This window comes from Mustela lutreola, chromosome 15, assembly GCF_030435805.1.
Source record: "Mustela lutreola isolate mMusLut2 chromosome 15, mMusLut2.pri, whole genome shotgun sequence".
In the NCBI taxonomy this organism is placed as follows: Eukaryota; Metazoa; Chordata; class Mammalia; order Carnivora; family Mustelidae; genus Mustela; species Mustela lutreola.
In genome coordinates this window covers 15156669-15172294 of record NC_081304.1, presented here as the reverse complement: position 1 = coordinate 15172294, position 15626 = coordinate 15156669, and the positions used below count along the sequence as shown (strand labels likewise).

General features: G+C 35.5%; 1 protein-coding gene across 12 annotated transcripts in view; it reads left to right on the top strand.

Annotated features, from left to right (window-relative positions):
• TANC2 (tetratricopeptide repeat, ankyrin repeat and coiled-coil containing 2) overlaps nt 1-15626 on the top strand; it is a 363508-nt gene that overhangs the window by 210650 nt on the left and 137232 nt on the right. For all 12 annotated transcript variants that reach the window (XM_059147239.1, XM_059147241.1, XM_059147247.1 and 9 more), the window contains one exon: nt 4390-4576. In XM_059147239.1, coding sequence (XP_059003222.1) covers nt 4390-4576 — 187 coding nt within the window. The remainder of the gene's footprint in view (nt 1-4389; nt 4577-15626) is intronic.

Sequence of the window (15626 nt, the reverse complement as noted above, 5' to 3'; positions counted from 1 at the left end):
TTCCCATCACATTTAGAGTTGAATCTAAAATATTCAGCGTGATCAGAAAGGCACTGCCTCGGGACGCCTGGGTGGCTCAGTTGGTTAAGCAGCTGCCTTCGGCTCGGGTCATGATCCCAGCGTTCTGGGATCGAGTCCCATATCGGGCTCCTTGCTCCGCAGGGAGCCTGCTTCTCCGTCTGACTCTGCCTTCCACTCTGTCTGCCTGTGCTCGCTCTCGCTCACTCTCTCTGACAAATAAATAAAAACTTTAAAAAAAAAAAAGAAAGGCACTGCCTCATCTGACCCCTTGCTACTACCTCTCCTACACTGCCAACCCTTCTCCCTTTGACCTGCAGCCCTCCAGCATCACTGGCCTTCCTGTCATTCCTCTGACACAGAACATTCCTTTAATACTGGAAAGCGCTCCCCCCAAAACTCACTTGCTCACTTCATTTGGTGCTCTGTTCAAGTGTTACCTCTTCAGGGACGCCTTCCTTACCTGCTGTCTCTAATAGCACCTGCCCATGGTTATCACCCCTTATCCTGCTGCTTTTTTTTTTTTATAGCTCTTAATCATTAATTTATTACACTCCATATTTAGTTGTGGATTTTTGTTTTTCTTTCCTTGTGTGTATCTCATACAAGGGTGTAAGCTTCACAATGGCAGGGATTGATTGTCTTTTTTTAAATCAGTTTATATTTTAACTGTATTGGTATGCTATGCACCGTGAATAAAAAATAGGAAAGATATATGTTGAGGGCCTTTCTGATACTGGTTTAAGTAAAACATCCTTTTTTTTTACTTTTTATTTCTTGATGTTTGTGTCCAGTTAAAAACGTGACTGTGTTCTAATAATGACCAAGGAACATGATGTTACAGTAGGAGTATTTGCCAAGGATCATGTTGTTGGTTTTTTTTTTTTTTTTAAGATTTTATTTATTTATTTGACAGGGATCACAAGTAGGCAGAGAGGCAGGCAGAGAGAGAGGAGAAAGCAGGCTCTCTGCTCCAGAGAGCCTGATGCGGGGCTTGATCCCAGGACCCTGGGATCATGACCTGAGCCAAAGGCAGAGGCTCTAACTCACTGAGCCACCCAGGCACCCCGATCATGTTGTTTCTAATAATAGAATAGTCATTTAAATTTGTGGTGAGCACAGCATAACATAAACTTGTAAGAATCACTGTTATTCATCTGAAGCTGAAGTAACATTGGGTATCAACTATACTTCAGTTTACAAAGAAAAGAAAACAGAAAAGTCCCTGAACGAAGAAGTAAAAAATCTGTGCCCTGCTTCCAACTCTGCCACCTATGACTTTGTGAATTCGAACATGTCACTTAACCTCCCTGAGCTTTAGGTTTTTCATAGGTAATAACAGCTGACATTTATGAAGTGCTTGCTACATGCTAATCATTGTACTAATTGCTTTATTTGTACTATTTTATCTAAGCTTCCGACAACCCAATGTGATAGGGTCCTTGGATATTCCAGATTTCAGATAAAAAAGTGGAAGCACGGTGCCACAAAGTTATAGAATAGTATTCAAATCCAGACAGTCACTTTTACAAATTTCTGTTCTTAACAGCTGCACCATACTGTTTCAGTGTAATATAAAATAATAACACCTGACAGGATTGTTGTGAGGATCAAGGTAAATCGTGAATATGAAATTACTTTGTAAGCTGTGAAATGCCATATAAATAGAAGGTATAAAATACTATGCAGTATAATTAGTATATAAATATATGGCAAGAACTATGATTTGGGGAAGTTAAAGCTTTCATTCTTGAGGGCAGTTTCTTATTCACATTTCTTAATGGGAAAATTAATACTCATTTTGCCTTATTTGGTTGGTAAGGGGTAAATGAAATAATGCTAAAATTTTTTAAACTGTAAGCTTTGAACAAATGTAAAATATCAATAATTATGACTGTCTTGGAATATAATATACCATGAAACTATCTTGGAGCTACTGAAGGAAATGACTAAATTGATCACTGGAATTGGAATTTTTAGTCTTAGGAAGGTTATTAAGGTTATCATCTTCATTTGGTGACTTTCTTCCAAGCTAATCAGCATGCTAACAAAGATAAATTGCTTTGTTCGGGAGGGCCTGAGGGTAATGGCATCCTCAAAGTTACACTAGAAAGGACAGAATCCAGCACAGGAAAATCAGCGTGTATCGTTTTTCTACAAAAGACAAAGTACTGAAGTGATATTCAACCAACCATTATATTTTCTTCACTCAATTTCTGGAGTAGTAGGATGTACTTTAGGCATTCCATCATCAGGTTCTTACCTTGTGTAAATTTTAGAACCTTTAAGAGATCAGACTGGGAGTTTGGGATACTTCCAGAGAACACAATTGAAAAACGACTGAAAGGTTTTGAAAGTGGGGTGGTTTAATTAGATGTCCATTTTAGCTTAAAGTATGGAGAACTGTTAATGTTGTCTTTCTCTACCTAGAGGAGATTTCTGTATCTCATTAACTGGCCTTCTTAGATAAAGAGGAGGCCTGCTTTTTAATTCATAAGCCATGAGCAAATTTCTGCTTTCTAAACAGCTTGATCTTTAAGCTTTGCCTTTATAGTTAAAGCTTTTAAAGCATACATTCTGTGTTACAAGTTTTATTTTGTAGAGAACAACTTGTAGTAAAAATAGTGTCATTTGGGCTTAACCTCCACATTGGCTGTATTATGCGTGTAATATAGTTTCCTTTCTCAAAGAACAGATTGAGAATCTTGTCTAAAAATGGAAATGAGTTGCTATGGAGGTAATAGATTCATACCAAAATAGAACTTTTTCAATATGGAATGACTATAGATATATTTAATGTAAAAAAAAAAAAAATCCTAGTATAGTTCATTTCATCTACCCACATATTTTTTTAAACTGAGAGTGAGGAGGTTAAAAATTGCCATGTTAGATTCTAACTAGGGAGGATTCTGATTCAGTAAGTCTGGGGTGTGGGGTTCTACATCTGTCAATTTCATTGGGGAGCTTGCTTTTTTACATTCCATAGGTGATTCTCCTGCATACCTAGTTAAAACTCATTGCTGTGGTAGGCCAGCCTCGTTTTATAAAAATAGAGGAGATTACAAAGAAATTGAAACCCCTCCATCCTCTGGAGAAAAAAATGACATAGAGAAAAGAGAAATGGCATAGATTGTGGTATGACTAACAAAAATCAGCTCCTAATATTATTAATACGGTTGAAAAGATTTGCTTCATTGCAAGGTTCTGAGAATGTCACTTGTGCTTTAAGTTGACTGTATCCTTTATGACCTAGCTATAGCATTTAAATTAAAGTCAAAACCTGGATTCAACACATATGATTAAATACAAGGGATTGTATCTGAAACTTATTTCAGGATGAGTGAAAGAGCCTTAATTTTCTCGTATTTAGTGATTAACACATTTTCAAGTCAAGTTGTTAAATGTAAGTCTTCAATTTTAGTGGGGAGAATGTGAATAGTGACTCTATAGGTAAAGAAGTCAAAAGATTTCTTTCAGATTTGACATTTAAAGATGTCGAACAGTATCATTAGTGTTCCTTCAGTAATTTTGTCACTGATAGCTTACCATTTTAAAAAGGATAAAATTTTTTTAGTGTTTGAAAAAATATATACTTTTATTCATTATTTTGGCAATTTATTTGGGTAGAAAGAGCTAAGGAAAAGTGGATTTTTGTTAAATTAGGTGAGCCAAGATATATTGTCACCAATCTTTTTGGTGATTATTCATTCCTTCCCATCAAAAACTTTAAACTGAGGTGACCTCAGATATAAAAGTCATTCAAGATACAAAGCAATCTCAGTCTATAATCAGTTTCTACAGAGAAATTATTTAGTTTTGCTTTAAATGAACATTGTTTTTTATCTATTTTTTAGTTAGACTTTAAAGATAGGGCATATTCTCTGCATTCATTTACTGTCTTAAAGTAGCCACCTATGTATTAAAAAAAAATGTTTATTCGCATTGAGAGCCTTATTTTTATTTCTCCTTGGCTGCAGATACTTTTTTTAAAATCTGAAGAAAATATTAACAAGACTAACTTCTAAGCTTTCAGAATAGTTTTGTTGATAGGAAAAAGCAAGGACATCTTGTAGTTCCTGAAAAATCCCTCTGTGAATTCATGGCAGTGATAAAGGATATTTGTCACTAGGAATTTCTTAGGCAGAAAAACTGACCACGGTCTCTGCTTGTGTTAAATTTATCAAGTTGCACCTTAACTGTGTGATGCAGACTCTCTTACCCTAGAAGGCAGAAAGCAACTAGTACCTAGTTGATGTAAAAGCTATGTATGTAGATTTTGTTCTTTCTCTCATCAAAGCGTATGTTTTGCCATAAGATACATTTTACTTTAACAGCGATCAGTTGATCTTGTTTTTCATTCCAATTTTTCAGACCTCAGCAATCACTCAGCGGATAAGTCCCTGTTCCACCTTGACTAGTAGCACTGCCTCTCCACCAGCCAGTAGCCCCTGCTCCACCCTCCCGCCAGTCAGTACAAATGCCGCTGCCAAAGACTGCAGCTATGGGGCTGTTACTAGTCCAACCTCTACCCTTGAAAGCAGAGATAGCGGCATTATTGGTGAGTTGATTTTTAAATTAATCATTTTGTGGGTTTTTTCCCCCCTCTTTAAAATAATTACACAAACTTAAGGTTTTAAAAAATTATGTGTGTGAATTGTTGAAATATGTATACAGAATGTCCTTTTTAATGGTACTGGAGAGAGAAATAAAGGTAAACAAAATGAAAACTATCCCTCCCTCTTTAACTACTCCTTTAAAGATATTACCTGATAAAAGACAGGGTGGATAGAAAAAGTTTTGTCTACTCTTCCCTGTAAATTCATCTCTCTGCCAACAGAAGTGGTTCAGAAAAGGTTCATTCCTCACTGAGCTGAGGTTCTCAGTTCTTCATATATATCTTGTTACTGTATGCTTATTAAGGGGAGTCAGTCAAATGGAAATGAGTGGAAGTTCTGGGAAACGAGGAATCTGAAGAAAGGGAATCCACAGAGAAGGAAACAGGAATGAGCACCAAATCTTAGGCCATGTTCAAATTGAGCAGGAACTTAGAGGTAGGAGAATGAGCCTGTGGACAGAAGTAGTGAGACAAATAGAAGAATTGGAGGAAGGCCAAAGAAAATAAAAGTTTCAGGGAAGGGATGAGGAAAGGTTGGTCAACAAATGACAAAAGCTGAAAAGACCAGGCATAAAGAAAATACTTCTTCCTCATTTGGCTTCCTTCTAAAAGTTATCAAATCAAACTATTTATTTAATTAGATGGTGAGGCAGATACTAATGCCATGCAACTAAATATATATCTACTACCTAAAGCCATATATATTAACATGTGAATTTATTCATTTAAAATAAATATTAAGTAAGTGAAAAGAATTTTTTTTCTTAAGATTTTATTTATCTGAGAGAGAGAGCGAGCGAGCACAGGTGAGCACAAATGAGGAGGAGGGGCAGAGGGAGAGAGATAAACAGACTTCCTGCTGAACAGGAAGCCTGATGTGGGGCTCAGTCCCAAGACCCTGAGATCATGACTTGAACTGGAGGCAGATGCCCAACCCAGTGAGCCACCCAGGTGCCCCGATGAAAAGAATATTTTAACAGCAAAGTTATGGGATACAAAATGAGCACACAAGAACCAGTTGCATTTCATACATGCTAACCATGAACATTTCAAAAAGAAAATTATGAAAACAATTCCATTATTATAGCATCAAAAAGAACAAAAATACTTAGGAGTAAATTTAACCGAGGTAAAAGACTTCTACACTAAACAGTACACTAACTAAGACCAGCACACGAAACACAAAATATTGCTTAAGGAGTTTTTTGGGTTTTTAAATTTTTTTTTAATGATTTTATTTATTTATTTGAGAGAGTGAGAGAGAAAGCATGAGAGGACAGAGGTCAGCAGGAGAAGCAGACTCCCAAGCAGGGAGCCCGAGGTGGGACTCAATCCCAAGACTCCAGGATCATGACCTGAGCGAAAGGCAGTCACCCAACCAACTGAGCTACCCAGGCGCCCCTGCTTAAGGAGTTTTAAAAGAGTTAAATAAATGAAGATATATTCTGTGTTCATGGATTAGAAGACAATATTGTTAAAGTGATAATATTTCTCAAAGCAGCATTATTACACATTCAGTGAAATTACTATCATAATCCCAACAAAGTTCTTTGCACAAATAGAAACACGTGGTGTTTCTGTCCTAAAATTTAGTGGAATCTGAGAGAATCCTGAGTAGCCAAAACAATCTTGAAAAAGGAGAACAAAGTTCTAAGTTATTTCACAACTTATTACAAAGCTTCTTAAAGGCAGGATTCATGTCTTACAGTTTTTATACATCCTCAGGATTTAGCATAATAATTTCTAACTTGTGATTTATTTATATGAGAAGTCTTTATGAAGATATAGTCATTAAGGACTAAATGTTTTAACAAAATAGAGAAATAAACCGTAGAAGAGTATCCTCTTTTTCTAACCTCTGGAATAATTTATGGAAGATTGGAATTATCAGTTCCTTGACTATTTAGTAGGACTTTCCATTAAAATAATCTGGAGCTGATACTCATGAGGGTTTTTTAAAATTACTACTTTTTTTTAAAAGATTTATTTAATTTTTGAGAGAGAGAAAGAACAAGTGGGGAGGGGGAATAAGTCAAGGGAGAGAGAGAGAGACAATCCCAAGCAGACTCCCCTCTGAGCAGAGATCCTGGCACAGAGCTTGATCCCAGAATGCTGAGATCATGTCCGGAGCTGAAACCAAGAGTTAGAAGCCCAACTGACTGTGCCACCCAGAAGCCCTTAACTACTGATTCATATGGTATTTAATACTATAGGACTTTCTAAGTTTTCTCTTTCTTTTTGAATCAGTTTTCCTTCATTATGGTTTTTATCTTTTTCAAATTTACTGGTATAAAGTTGTCCAGAATAGTCACTACCTACACAGGAACCTGAGCTAAGAGTTGAGAGGAGACCTTCCCTCCCCCCACTCTAAATTTCTGATCCCTAGATTTTATTTTCATCTTTCTTAGTATTGTCTGGGCAGTCCTCATTATCTTAGACATAGATTAATACAAATGTAACTGTTATTTCTGCTTTTCATCTTGTCCCTTCCAAGTCTATTTTTCACACAACCACCAAAGTGAATTAACTGAAAACCAATTATTCTTTTGATTCTGTTATCTATAAGGTAGATAGTGAACTACCTGAAAATCAAGTCTGATCATAACACTCCTTTGACTCCCATTTACTTATAAAATAAAGCCCAGGCCCTCCTGACCTGACCATGGCCAGTTTCTCCAGCCATCTGTCCCACTATTTCTAGCTTCGTATATATTGTCCTAGCAATATTAGACTTTATTGTTACCTGATGCATTCTAGTTTTTTTTCCTCTCTGTGCTGCTGCTGGTATTGACCATGCTGCCTGTAATCTCTCTCACACATATGAATGACTCCTATGGATTTTTTATGACTTTGTTAAGTACTCTGCCGCTTACCGCAACCACCACCTCCCTTCAATTTTCCACTCCATCTCCTATCCAGTATATATTATTACTCCATGTTCCCAGTAACACCTGAGCATATAGATGTCATGGCATTTAATGTGTGGTGTAATAATTACTTTTTGAACCTGCTTTCTAACATTCAACTGTTAATCTCTTATTGGCAGAAACATTGCCTTACTCATAGGTATCTGCAGCATCTGGCCCAGTAACTGGTATGTGGTAGTACAGTCAGTGTTTAAGGAAATGTTTACAAATGGAAGGAGAGCAAAAGGGGAGAAGGAGAAGGGCCCAAGGACTGACCTGGTATTTTGCATTATTTTTTGATAGTGCTTAGAGTGACTGTTAAGTATAAGATAGGTATTGGATTTCTTCGATTTTGAAAAGAGTAGAGATTAGAGTTATCCATTGACTAGTTTTGTTCTCTTACATTCTCTTTATGATTAATTTTAGCAAAATGACTTTTATAATCCCAGCCACGTTTCTTCTTGGGTTCTTCTGTTGATATTGTTAGTGTCTATCATTGCATATCCCCTATGTTGCATATAGAAATGTGTTCATCCAAGTGGAAGGGATGGTGCTGATGGATCAGACAAAATATGTTTACAAGTAGTTACCTGTCAAAGGGAAAACCTAACACGTCAGTGGATGTTCAGAGTAAATGTTCGTATGTTCTGAAAATTAAAAATGGGATCCTGCTTTGACTTATAGCTGGCAGTGTTTCTCTATTTTTTTTTTCTGATAAGTTTCCAAAATTGTGTTCCTGGTACTGTAAGTGCCTTTGTTCGTAATAGATGTAATTTAAAGAATGATGAACTCCCATTCTTTAATGTGTATGAATAAACATTTGCTTACAAAATTATGAGAGAAGACTGAGAATAATATCTGGTCATCAAATTACTTCAACTGTAGAACGGTTATCAAATTATATATGAGCAGTTAACTTAAGAAATGTTTTGTTTCTCTCTTTTTTTTTTAATGCAATTTGAGTTGGATGAAAACAGAATGTGACATAAGTAATAATAGTCAAGATTGTTATTACCTTGAAAATCTCATGACTGACCTACCTTAACTGTTAAATATACTTTAAGTATTTTCCTCTCTGATTATACAAACACCTGCTTTTCCAAATTTCATATTGCTTGCATTATTTCAAACAAAACTTCCAAGATGGTCTGTTGTTTATTAGTGCTCTGTATTTAAATCCTGCCCTATTAGCAAAAACACACAAAAGTTATTAAATGTTTTAATTTGTACATTTTAAATTCCTGTGTAGGTCAACTCATTGTGATCCTTTGTGATGCACTGCATTTTCCACTTATAGCTATCAGAATTTTAGCCATTCATGTGCTTGACTGTATCACTCGCATAGTTGACCAAAATTTGTAGAATCCTAGCTACAAGATTTGGAATACTAGAAATATAGACTTCCTAAATTTTTAAGTATTCTGAATGTAAAATAGGGTTCTAGAAGATTTTAAATAACTGTGACTTATTTGATTCTGTGTAGTCCATTCAGCCCAGATATGAGTTAATTTCTACCACAGAAAGCATTCTCTGCTCCAATCATAGCATCCCTCCCCAAATTCATAACTCTTTTTAAATATGTGGTGAAATGTCACCAACACAGTAGTCAGATATTTGCATGTTAATTTTATATCTGTGACTCTTTTTAAATTTTATTGGTATAATTCTAGTAGTATAATGGTCTTATGTATATGCCTAGTAGATGATACCACTAATGGCATATAATCTCCTTTCAGCTATATCTCTATTTAATCTGTATATGTATCTATATATCCACATATGTAGATACATATACACATAACTTCAAGCAAAAATCTTGACAGTTGTAACCTCCATAAGATATCATTTTTCTATCCTATTCCTTTTTCATGTTAAGTTTTAATAATGGTCCTTTTTGGTATGGCTCTACAGCAAAATGAATTTAAGCATGGATCCATTTTGCTTTTCCTCTTGTTTATTTGGAGGTCACAGTTCTTTCCAGAATGGTATAATTCTTGAATTATTTCTTTTAATCAAATCTTGGAATGTTTTAAGTCCTGATTTTGTTGCCAAATTTGGTCTTCTATCCTATAGCCTTATATCACTTAACACCTACAAAGATGTAGTATCTGTGACTTTGCCCATTTTTTGTGATTATGTTTTCCTAATGTTTCACATTAGTAAGTAAAAAGAATCTGTATTAGACTCTGGCAACCCCAGAGATGAGCATAGTGTTGGCCCAGTCTAGTTGTAAAATAACTCTGCCTATCTAATAATGTAATAATCTTCCTTAGAATTAAAAAACTGAGATTCAAAAATAATTAGTCTCAGTTCACAAAGACTGTAAGAGGCAAAGCTAAGATTCAGATTCAGGTCTGTATGACTTTAGACCAGTGGGATGTTGTGTATTCTTTATTTGATTCAGATTGTCACATCTTGAAAGTCATATCTCCCAGAGGGAAGGGATTATGGGGATGGGCAACATCGGTAAAAGCGAGTGGGAGATACAGTCTTCCAGCTACAAAGTGAGTAGGCTGTGGGGATAAAAGGCACAGCACAGGAAATACAGTCGGTGATATTGTAATAGCATTATAGGGTGATGGCTGGTAGCTTACACTTGCAGTGAGCATAGCATAACCTTGCAGTGAGCATAGCATAACCTATAGAGGTGTTGAGTCACTGTGTTATATGCCTGAAACTAATGTAATACTGTGTGTGAACTAAACTCAAAAAAATTAAAATAAAAAAGTTACCACTCTGGGTCATAAACTGAACATTAGATCATTTGAATTACTTTTTCATGTTTTCCCCAACCTGTTTTCTGAAAAGTGCAGGTTTATTTTTACTACTGAGTTTTTCTACTCATTGTTCTATGACTCCATCACTTTTCCCACCTCTCTAATCACTTAGCCCTAAGTAAAATGTCAATAGCCATAATATGACATGTTTGTTAAAGAAATCAGGACACTGCTTATTAGAATGATCAAGGAGACCTAACAAAGCATTTTTTCTTGTATATTGACCTAATAGTAACAATCAGCATATATTGAGTACAAACATTGAGCCAAGTACCATTATTTAATTGTTACAATGATCTTTTTTTTTTTTTTTTGACAGACAGATCACAAGTAGGCAGAGAGGCAGGCAGAGAGAGAGGAGGAAGCAGGCTCCCTGCTGAGCAGGGAGCCCTATGTGGGGCTTGATCCCAGGACCCTGGGATCATGACCCCAGTCGAAGGCAGAGGCTTAACCCACTGAGCCACCCAGGCGCCCCTGTTACAATGATCTTATAAGAAAATAGTTGTAAAGATTTCACAGGGTCATGTCATTGAAATGATGCATAAGACTTGACAGAGAATGCTTATAAAGTCTTTTAATAAAGATACAGAATAGCAGGTAAAGGAGAATGCAAACAAGCAGAGGACCCTAGACACTTCCAAGTACAGCTCTCCAAGTTCTTTCTTAAACAGAATGTGCTCTATCTCCAGAATATAAATGACCAAATTTGTATGAGGAATCTTGGTTTAAGGAGAGCTCCCCAGAAGTTTATAGCGAAAATTTTTATGCCCCTCTCATCCCATAGCCAAGTCAGGTTGTCTAAGTCTTCCAGTGTAAATTGTCAATAAACTGCTAGGTTTGGGAGCTGCAAGAGGAGTTTAAAACTTTAAAGAGCAAATTACAGATCTTTAGTTATCTTGGTGAAGAATCAGTAATAGACTCCTAGGCAACCCCAGAAATAAGCATGGGAATGGCCCAGTCTAGTTGTAAAGTAACTCTGTCATATATAATAGTGTAAGAATCTTTCTTAGAGTTAGAAAACTGAAATTTGAAAATAATTGGTCTCAGGTCATATTATAGACTGTAAGAGGCAAAGCTGGGATTCAAGTTCAGGTCTGTATGACTTCAAAACCCCTGGTCCTAATTATTACAGAACAGTGCATAGTTCTGAAATAATTCTGTCTCAGAATAGATGACCTAGAACTATTATATGGCATTAAAAATATAGTCTCTATCAACAGAAGTAGAGTAATGAGTCAAGCAAGATAAAAAAAATTAGTTTTGTTAGTTTTAAAATATTATAGAAGACAGATGAACCAATTTAATTTTATATATATGTGTGTGTATATATAAATCTATGTATTTTTTTTTTTTATTTTAGTATAGCTGACACACAATGTTACATTAGTTTCAGGTGAACAATGTCATGATTGTTGAATGACATACCTTATACTGTGTTTACCACAGTGTACCAACCATCTGTCACCATACAGTGCTTTCACAATATCATTGACTGTTATTTCCTAAACTGTGCCTTTCATCCCCATGACTTATTAAATCCATAACTGGAAGCCTGGATCCCCTTCTCCCCTTCTCCTATTTTTCTATCCCCCACTCCTTCTCTCTGGTTACCATTAGTTTGTTCTCTGTATCTCCAGGTCTGATTCTGCTATTTATTTGCAAACAATCCAACTTTAAAATGTACAAAAGACATTGGATAGACATTTCACCAAACCACTAAGCACAGAAAAAAAATGCTCATTATCATCAGTCATTAGAGAAGTGCAATTAAAACCACAGTGGGACACTAACTGTTCACCTACTAGAATGGCTGTTACCAAAAAAAAAAAAAAGTACCAAGTATTGGCAAAGATGTGGAAAAACTAGAACCTTCATGTATTGCCCTCATGTATTACTTTATGTTTATGAAGTAAACATAAACTTACCAAATGACCTAGCAGTTCTACTCTTTGGAATAAGTCCAAAAGAAATGAAAACAGGTCTCAGAAAGAAGCATTATTCATAATAGCCAAAAACTGGGAACAGTCCAGATATCCATCACTTGGTGAATGGATGTACAAAATGTAGACTGTCCATACAGTGGAGTACTTTTTTGGCAATAAAGAGGGAAGAGGTTATTAATAAATGCTACAGAATGAATTGACCTCAAACATAAGGACTCTGTCTTCTGTGATTCTGTTTATATGAAATTCCAAAAAAGGCATGTTTATAGAGACAGAAAGCAAATCAGTAGTTGCCTGGTACTGGGATGAGAACAGAAATTAACTGCAAACAGGCACAAAGGAACTTCTAGGGGTTATGGAAACATTCTAGAACTGAATCATAGTGATGATTGCACTGATCTATAAATTTGCTAAAAATCATTGAATCGTACGTTTACATGGGTATATTTTACAGTATGTAAATTGTACCTCAATAAAACTGATTTAAAAGCAAAGAGAGTTAATTTTATTCACAACAAGCCTGTTTTATGTGCCTGTGATTCCTTCTTCCTCACACTATCTCTTTTCTGGCCTCTATGACAATACAAACAGACATGTCACATAAATAATTCTTTATACTGAGGTAGCAATTTTTTTCTGTATCAGAGAAGGAAAATGGAGATCTCAGAAAAATCTCTTCAGTTACTTGAGACTCAGTATTTTCTTCCTATCCTTTGTTCTACCTGGTCGTTATTAGAAATAATGATAGATTAGGGAAACAAATATTTATATTTTCAATGAGGAGCCATGTCTTCCTTTCCAACTCCATTCATAGAAACTTTACACATACGAGTGCTTAATGCATCTAGGCCCATCTAATCTGGCACAAAGACTGCTTGCATGGGCTTTGGGCTTTTGAAACTTATAGCATGCATGAAAATATTACTGCATTCTCTGATGCTTTAGTTACCCTGATGACCCTAAATTATATGAGGTCTCACCATAGAGGAATGGTTGAATAAAATAGGATGTATCCATAAAGGCGGATAATATACAGACATTAGCCTATTGTTATGAAAAATAGCATTTCATTTTATGATTCATTTTTCTGTGTATGACCTCTTTTGTCACAGAATTGTCCTTCTATGATTAAGGATTTAGGACCTATCTTATTTATATATTAGTTGCTCAGTAAAAATTTATTGGATCGGTAGGTGAATGGAATTAACCAAAAGTCACCAAGTCCAGTGAAAAGCATCAATGAAGCAAATATGCACAAAATCCCTAAGTAGAAGTAGTTACCTAGAGAATTTCACTACTAGTATTTTGTGTCCATTGTCTGTTTTTAGTTTCTGTGCCCCTAAGATCCTAGACCATTGTGCATCAAATAAAACTAAAGTAGGGCCCTTAGGCCACTGAATAATTCCATCTCTGTGTACCGCAAATTAACTCACAGTTTCTCTAATCTTTCCACCATTGATCAGTGCTTTCATAATTTTTGTTGCTAGATTCCATAGTTTTGAAAAATTTTTCAAAACTCTATTTTTTATCACTATATTTGTTATTTAGCAGTTTCTCATGTTTAATTTATCAAACATGTATTTCTGCCAAAGCTTCTGTTTAAATGAGATAACTGCTGTTGTCACCTTTGATATAATTCTAGCTATGTTGGCAGAAGTTTGATGTTTTAACTAGCTACCAGTTTTAACTAGCTATATATCATTTATAAATTACTTGAAATACTGAAAATAGCGAACTCCATTGCTACTTTCTCAGACCTGTAAAGGTATAGTAGTCCAATGTACTGAATATTTTCATGGTTTATGTGGGGAAAAGGGGTATATTTCTGGGATATATACCAGGCTAAGACCACACAGATACAGGTAGGTCTTAGTCAAATCTGATTAGGGACTTAAAAATAAAAACTTCTTTTGGACACAACACAAAAAAACATAAAAGGTAACGGGTTAAATAGCAGACACTTTACATTTAGACAAGTTCTCTGGGAAACAAGAGTTTTCCTTCTCTGGCTTGATTCAGCATACTGATCCTAGCAGCTATATGAACTCTGAGCTTCCTGCAAAGAATTACAAAGCCAGCTGAATCACTACATCTTTATACCAAATGAAATATTATTTTCCAATTTTTACTGAATATTTAGCAAATTTTACTAAAAAAAAGTTCAAGTATATTCTAAATTAATGAGATAATTTTCAGAAATTAAGAAGAGAACACACTATCCCAGATTCATCACTTAACAACTGATTGATCTTAAGAACATCACTTACCCTCTCAGAGTATTATCTTTCTCATCTAGAAAATGGATTAATGCAACTCTCCTTATACATATATAGAGTTTCAAATGAGATAATACAAGCAAGATATTTGGTGATAAATTAATAGTTGTAACATTCTCACACAAAATATATATATATATATATAAACACACAGGTACATACATGATATAAATATGCTATCACTGAACACATTTAGAAATTACAAAATAATGCTGTGGAATCCATGATAACCTCATGGTGAAAGGTGTAGCATTATGTTTAGCAACAAAAAGTTAGGAACTATTGGGCTATTCATGACTGAAAGTCTGAATATATGAAAGGAATTTTTAATTAAAGTGAGTAGTTTTGACTGTATACCGAAACTGACTTGAATATTTGGATCAGCTATAAGAGTATCCCATGGTTCTCAACATTTTCATCAACAAGACTTCCTGAGCATAGAGTCCTTAGAAAAATAGAGCCTGAGACAAAAAAACTATGTGCTCATACTATATTAAGGGAGTATAAATGAAGAAAACAAGAGTGAATGAAAGAGAAGTAATGCAGAAAAAGAGGAGAAACAGTTATAAGGAAAGGAATGACAGAGCTGGCAGAGGTGATTACTTGATTCTACTGAAAGTCAGAGAGACCATGCATTTCTTAACTCTGGAAGGGGGAATTACAAGGTGATACTACTGCTAGTTCCCTTCTCACATTGTATGTTAGCCTTAACAGGATACTATTTCCCTGACTCTTACTATTGCATAAATCCAGTAGCCCTACTGCATCTCATGTCTCCATGGCAACTAGGAAGTCTAGAGACAGATAAAAGGCTATATTGCAGTATGTAAGACAGTGCTTGACTTCTGCCCATGATTATTACAAAGGACCAAGAATAGCCACTATAGCCAGTTCTTCAGTATGGAGCAGGATGTTAATAACAAGGACCCAGCTCCAATCATGGGAATAATCTACACCACTGGTAGAGTCTACGTAGCCAGACAAGAGGCAGGTAAGTACATTTAGAGTGGCAAATCCAGTTCAACTCTTATACTACATAGATCAATTATTAGTACTCTCTTTTAGCATCTAGTCTCACCTGGGAACATGAT